The 7,604-nt window shown below is 46.8% G+C and overlaps 1 protein-coding gene across 1 annotated transcript; it reads left to right on the top strand.

The window, feature by feature from the left end:
- The first annotated feature begins 6 nt into the window (after window positions 1–6).
- Window positions 7–3,005, top strand: MRPL55 (mitochondrial ribosomal protein L55). The gene is made up of 3 exons (XM_040433362.1): window positions 7–56; window positions 1,417–1,612; window positions 2,796–3,005. The coding sequence occupies exons 1-3, from the start codon at window positions 10–12 to the stop codon at window positions 2,946–2,948; spliced, it is 396 nt and encodes a 131-aa protein (XP_040289296.1). The 5' UTR covers window positions 7–9; the 3' UTR covers window positions 2,949–3,005.
- Window positions 3,006–7,604: the final 4,599 nt, after the last annotated feature.

Here is a 7,604-nt window from a genome sequence, read left to right as displayed (position 1 = left end):
CGCCCTCCCATGGCCGCTCTCATCAGGACACGATCCACCATCACTACTCTCCTCAGGTAAGTCGTCTTCTGTCAGGATAAAATAGAAACTGCTGACAACCAGTGTAGTCCCAGTACACGTCCTATAGGGGGGGTTGTCAGAGCAAAACCTAGTTTATGTGGAGACCCCGAAAGGGGCACCGCAAACACACAACTGCATGTACACAGTGACTGCACCAGCAGAATAGTGAGTGCAGCTCTGGAGTATAATACAGGATGTAACTCAGGATCAGTACAGGATAAGTAATGTATGTACACAGTGACTCCACCAGCAGAATAGTGAGTGCAGCTCTGGAGTATAATACAGGATGTAACTCAGGATCAGTACAGGATAAGTAATGTATGTACACAGTGACTGCACCAGCAGAATAGTGAGTGCAGCTCTGGAGTATAATACAGGATGTAACTCAGGATCAGAACAGGATAAGTAATGTATGTACACAGTGACTGCACCAGCAGAATAGTGAGTGCAGCTCTGGAGTATAATACAGGATGTAACTCAGGATCAGAACAGGATAAGTAATGTATGTACACAGTGACTGCACCAGCAGAATAGTGAGTGCGGCTCTGGAGTATAATACAGGATGTAACTCAGGATCAGTACAGGATAAGTAATGTATGTACACAGTGACTGCACCAGCAGAATAGTGAGTGCAGCTCTGGAGTATAATACAGGATGTGACTCAGGATCAGTACAGGATAAGTAATGTATGTACACAGTGACTGCACCAGCAGAATAGTGAGTGCAGCTCTGGAGTATAATACAGGATGTAACTCAGGATCAGTACAGGATAAGTAATGTATGTACACAGTGACTGCACCAGCAGAATAGTGAGTGCAGCTCTGGAGTATAATACAGGATGTAACTCAGGATCAGTACAGGATAAGTAATGTATGTACACAGTGACTGCACCAGCAGAATAGTGAGTGCAGCTCTGGAGTATAATACAGGATGTAACTCAGGATCAGTGCAGGATAAGTAATGTACTGTATGTACACAGTGACTGCACCAGCAGAATAGTGAGTGCAGCTCTGGAGTATAATACAGGATGTAACTCAGGGTCAGTACAGGATAAGTAATGTATGTACACAGTGACTGCACCAGCAGAACAGTGAGTGCAGCTCTGGAGTATAATACAGGATGTAACTCAGGATCAGTACAGGATAAGTAATGTATGTACATAGTGACTCCACCAGCAGAATAGTGAGTGCAGCTCTGGAGTGTAATACAGGATGTAACTCAGGATCAGTACAGGATAAGTAATGTATGTACACAGTGACTGCACCAGCAGAATAGTGAGTGCAGCTCTGGAGTATAATACAAGAGTTTGTGGTTTTTCTTCCTCTGTCACCTGTGGTTTATGTTATTCCCCTGCAGCGCTCTCCCCGGCTCCGCACTTCGCTGTCTCGGTCGCAGTCAGTTCCACATCTCGGTGACGCAGCAGACCTCTAACAGAGCCTGCATCGGGCGCTCTGGTCGGACAACTTACCTGAGAAGCTACCCCGTCCTTCTGGTGCAGCCAGATGGCTCCACCATCACCGTCCAGTACAAGGAGCCGCGCAGGATGCTGATAGTAAGAGTCTCCACCCACATAGGGCGTGGCCTCCGCTGTCATGTGATGGTGTGTGTGGAGGGCGTTCACGGTGATTGTACGAGTGACCGGCCGCCATATCTGCTGACATTACATTTCTGAAGTGTGCGGAGCATGTAATATTACCTGGGGGTTGTGTCATCCTATGTGGATGATGTGTGATCGCAGAGTAAAGGCATGAGTGCGGTGATCGTCTGGGAGCCCTTGTCCCCTCTACTCCTTACTTCCCTTCCTCCGTGTGTATATGTCATCTCTCCCTGCGTGTGTGGCATTCCCCCTCCCCTTATGTGCTGCTGACTGCACCCCTCACCCCCTTCCCGTTGGGTGCTGCTGCTGACTGCACCCCTCACCCCCTTCCCGTTGGGTGCTGCTGCTGACTGCACCCCTCACCCCCTTCCCGTTGGGTGCTGCTGCTGACTGCACCCCTCACCCCCTTCCCGTTGGGTGCTGCTGCTGACTGCACCCCTCACCCCCTTCCCGTTGGGTGCTGCTGCTGACTGCACCCCTCACCCCCCCCCCCCCTTGGGTGCTGCTGCTGACTGCACCCCTCACCCCCCCCCTCTCCCCTTGGGTGCTGCTGACTGCACACCTCACCCCCCCCCCCCCCTCTCCTTGGGTGCTGCTGACTGCACACCTCACCCCCCCCCCCCCCCTCTCCTTGGGTGCTGCTGACTGCACACCCCCCCCCCCCCCCCCCCCCCTCTCCTTGGGTGCTGCTGACTGCACCCCTCACCCCCCCCCCCCCCCCCCTTGGGTGCTGCTGACTGCACCCCTCACCCCCCCCCCCCCCTCTCCTTGGGTGCTGCTGACTGCACACCTCACCCCCCCCCCCCCCCCCTCTCCTTGGGTGCTGCTGACTGCACACCTCACCCCTCTCCTTGGGTGCTGCTGACTGCACACCTCACCCCCCCCACCCTCTCCTTGGGTGCTGCTGACTGCACACCTCACCCCCCCCCCCCCCCCCCCCCCCCCCCCCACCCCCCCCCCCTCTCCTTGGGTGCTGCTGACTGCACACCTCACCCCCCCCCCCCCCTCTCCTTGGGTGCTGCTGACCCCCCCCCCCCCCCCTTGGGTGCTGCTGACTGCACCCCTCACCCCCCCCTGGGTGCTGTGGACCCCCCAGCCCTGATCTGTATCAATGACCCTAGGCCTGTTTTGCCCTCAGATGCCCATAGACATCACCACTTTGTCTGAGGACGAGCGAAAAACCCGCCTGCGCCAGAGGAACCAGGCTAGGAAGAGTGGCGCCAAGAAGGAGAAGGAGGTGTACGATGACTTCAGCCTGCAGGAATACAGTCAGTTCTGGAAGAAGAAGTGACCGACGCCCAAGAAACGGCCGGAGAGCTGTCATTTAATAAAGTTTTGTGTTTATAATGATTAAGACGTGACGGGATTAATCACATCCACTTAATGGACACTCAGGGGTGTATCTATGTGCTATGCACAGCTGCCCCTCCCCTGTGCTTCCTCTAGTCCCGCCCCCGCAGTGCTCTCAGTCTCCAGGACTGCTATAGGTTACGGGCTGGACGATCTGCTGACCTATAACCCCTTCTGCGGCTGGTCCAGATGATGCTAGTTGTGGTGTTGGTTTGTAATGTAACTTGTGCTCCAGGGCATCAAACACGTCTCCATGGTTACAGGTTAGAAACACGCTCTGTGTTACTGGATGCAGGATAAGGCTCCATTCACACGTCCGCAAAATGGGTCCGCATCCTTTCCGCAATTTTGCGGAAAGGGTGCGGACCCATTCATTCTCTATGGGGACGGAATGGATGCGGACAGCACACAGTGTGCTGTCTGCAGCCACAATTGCGGAACGCGGCCCCGATTTTGGGTCCGCAGCTCTGCAAAAAGATAGAGCTTGTCCGCAGCTTGCGGACAAGAATAGGCATTTCTATAGGGGTGACGGGCTGGTGTGTTGCGGGTCTGCAATTTGCGGGTCTGCAACACACCACGGACGTGTGAATGTAGCCTTAGACTTCCGTATGTTGGGTGTCTGTAAGGCTGGGTTCACACGAGCGGATGCCGTGCGTGACATCAGCTCCGTGCGTGACAGCCAAGACCCGATGCAGACTGCAGAGCCCCGGAGCAGTAACATGGCTGATAACGCTCCGTGCCTCTCTGTGACCTCTTTACTACGAAATCACGGTGACAACTTTATCTCACTGATCACAGAGAGGCACGGAGCGTTATCAGCCATGTTACTGCTCCGGGGCTCTGCAGTCTGCAGCGGGTCTTGGCTGTCATCCGCTCGTGTGAACCCAGCCTCACCGTGGTGACACATTCTGCAGAGGAGCTGTGTACACAGAAATGGGAGGAGCTTGAGGCTTGGTAAAGTTACTTTGTGATTTAGTTTAGAGCAATATAAAGAATCCCTGATACAAAGTATTCGCGCCCTTCAACCCCCGCGCAGTGACTGGGCGATAGCGTAAGGATTATAATGAGACAAAACTGAGATCAGATGATTGACCCGATCCGGGTAAGATCAGTGATGGGGCGGCACAGAATTACCCCGTGTAATAGTCATACATCACACTATGAAGTGCAATTACCCAGAAAGTGCCCTACCTTACCTACATATATCCGGGTAATGCCCGCATTGAGCCATATGCCGCTGAGTAGTGCCCGCATTGCACCACCCAATACCTACATACAGCCGTATAATACCGTATAGTGCAGTACATTACAGACATATAGCAGTATAGTGCGGTACATTACAGACATATAGCAGTATAGTGCAGTACATTACAGACATATAGCCGTATAGTGCAGTACATTACAGACGTATAGCCGTATAGTGCAGTACATTACAGACGTATAGCCGTATAGTGCAGTACATTACAGACGTATAGCAGTATAGTGCAGTACATTACAGACATATAGCAGTATAGTGCAGTACATTACAGACATATAGCCGTATAGTGCAGTACATTACAGACATATAGCCGTATAGTGCAGTACATTACAGACATATAGCCGTATAGTGCAGTACATTACAGACATATAGCCGTATAGTGCAGTACATTACAGACATATAGCAGTATAGTGCAGTACATTACAGATATATAGCAGTATAGTGCAGTACATTACAGACGTATAGCCGTATAGTGCAGTACATTACAGATATATAGCAGTATAGTGCAGTACATTACAGACGTATAGCCGTATAGTGCAGTACATTACAGACGTATAGCAGTATAGTGCAGTACATTACAGACATATAGCCGTATAGTACAGTACATTACAGACATATAGCAGTATAGTACAGTACATTACAGACATATAGCAGTATAGTGCAGTACATTACAGACATATAGCCGTATAGTACAGTACATTACAGACATATAGCAGTATAGTGCAGTACATTACAGACATATAGCAGTATAGTGCAGCACATTACAGACGTATAGCAGTATAGTGCAGTACATTACAGACATATAGCCGTATAGTGCAGTACATTACAGACGTATAGCCGTATAGTGCAGTACATTACAGACATAGCCGTATAGTGCAGTACATTACAGACATATAGCCGTATAGTGCAGTACATTACAGACATATAGCAGTATAGTGCAGTACATTACAGACGTATAGCAGTATAGTGCAGTACATTACAGACATATAGCCGTATAGTGCAGTACATTACAGACATATAGCAGTATAGTGCAGTACATTACAGACATATAGCCGTATAGTGCAGTACGTTAGACATATAGCAGTATAGTGCAGTACATTACAGACATATAGCCGTATAGTGCAGTACATTACAGACATATAGCAGTATAGTGCGGTACATTACAGACATATAGCCGTATAGTGCAGTACATTACAGACATATAGCAGTATAGTGCGGTACATTACAGACATATAGCCGTATAGTGCAGCACATTACAGACATATAGCCTATATAGTGCAGTACATTACAGACATATAGCCGTATAGTGCAGTACATTACAGACATATAGCAGTATAGTGCAGTACATTACAGACATATAGCAGTACATTACAGACATATAGCAGTATAGTGCAGTACATTACAGACATATAGCCGTATAGTGCAGTACATTACAGACGTATAGCAGTATAGTGCAGTACGTTAGACATATAGCCGTATAGTGCAGCACATTACAGACATATAGCAGTATAGTGCAGTACATTACAGACATATAGCAGTATAGTGCAGCACATTACAGACATATAGCAGTATAGTGCAGTACATTACAGACATATAGCAGTATAGTGCAGTACATTACAGACATATAGCAGTATAGTGCAGTACATTACAGACATATAGCCGTATAGTGCGGTACATTACAGACATATAGCAGTATAGTGCAGTACATTACAGACATATAGCAGTATAGTGCAGTACATTACAGACATATAGCAGTATAGTGCGGTACATTACAGACATATAGCCGTATAGTGCAGTACATTACAGACATATAGCAGTATAATGCAGTACATTACAGACATATAGCCGTATAGTGCAGTACATTACAGACATATAGCAGTATAGTGCGGTACATTACAGACATATAGCAGTATAGTGCAGTACATTACAGACATATAGCCGTATAGTGCAGTACATTACAGACGTATAGCCGTATAGTGCAGTACATTACAGACGTATAGCAGTATAGTGCAGTACATTACAGACATATAGCCGTATAGTGCAGTACATTACAGACATATAGCCGTATAGTGCAGTACATTACAGACATATAGCCGTATAGTGCAGTACATTACAGACATATAGCCGTATAGTGCAGTACATTACAGACATATAGCAGTATAGTGCAGTACATTACAGACATATAGCCGTATAGTGCAGTACATTACAGACATATAGCAGTATAGTGCGGTACATTACAGACATATAGCCGTATAGTGCAGTACATTACAGACATATAGCAGTATAGTGCAGTACATTACAGACATATAGCCGTATAGTGCAGTACATTACAGACATATAGCCGTATAGTGCAGTACATTACAGACATATAGCAGTATAGTGCAGTACATTACAGACATATAGCCGTATAGTGCAGTACATTACAGACATATAGCCGTATAGTGCAGTACATTACAGACATATAGCAGTATAGTGCAGTACATTACAGACATATAGCAGTATAGTGCAGTACATTACAGACATATAGCAGTATAGTGCAGTACATTACAGACATATAGCAGTATAGTGCAGTACATTACAGACATATAGCCGTATAGTGCAGTACATTACAGACATATAGCCGTATAGTGCAGTACATTACAGACATATAGCCGTATAGTGCAGTACATTACAGACATATAGCAGTATAGTGCAGTACATTACAGACATATAGCCGTATAGTGCAGTACATTACAGACATATAGCCGTATAGTGCAGTACATTACAGACATATAGCAGTATAGTGCAGTACATTACAGACGTATAGCCGTATAGTGCGGTACATTACAGACATATAGCAGTATAGTGCAGTACATTACAGACATATAGCAGTATAGTGCAGTACATTACAGACATATAGCCGTATAGTGCAGTACATTACAGACATATAGCAGTATAGTGCAGTACATTACAGACATATAGCCGTATAGTGCAGTACATTACAGACATATAGCAGTACATTACAGACATATAGCAGTATAGTGCAGCACATTACAGACATATAGTACAGTACATTACAGACATATAGCAGTATAGTGCGGTACATTACAGACATATAGCAGTATAGTGCAGCACATTACAGACATATAGTACAGTACATTACAGACATATAGCAGTATAGTGCAGTACATTACAGACATATAGCAGTATAGTGCGGTACATTACAGACGTATAGCGCAGCACATTACAGACATATAGCAGTATAGTGCAGTACATTACAGACATATAGCCGTATAGTGCGGTACATTACAGACATATAGCCGTATAGTGCGGTACATTACAGACATATAGCAGTATAGT

This window comes from Bufo bufo, chromosome 5, assembly GCF_905171765.1.
Source record: "Bufo bufo chromosome 5, aBufBuf1.1, whole genome shotgun sequence".
In the NCBI taxonomy this organism is placed as follows: domain Eukaryota; kingdom Metazoa; phylum Chordata; class Amphibia; order Anura; family Bufonidae; genus Bufo; species Bufo bufo.
Note: the sequence above shows the minus strand (reverse complement) of the source record. Positions and strands in the feature narration are given on the sequence as shown.

Excerpts from the sequence above, each read along its gene's own strand:
- MRPL55 (XM_040433362.1), top strand. The coding sequence starts at position 10 with ATGGCCGCTCTCATCAGGACACGATCCACCATCACTACTCTCCTCAG. Across the intron at positions 57-1,416 it reads ACCATCACTACTCTCCTCAG|CGCTCTCCCCGGCTCCGCAC; the intron begins GTAAGTCGTCTT and ends ATTCCCCTGCAG. Across the intron at positions 1,613-2,795 it reads AGCCGCGCAGGATGCTGATA|ATGCCCATAGACATCACCAC; the intron begins GTAAGAGTCTCC and ends TTTTGCCCTCAG.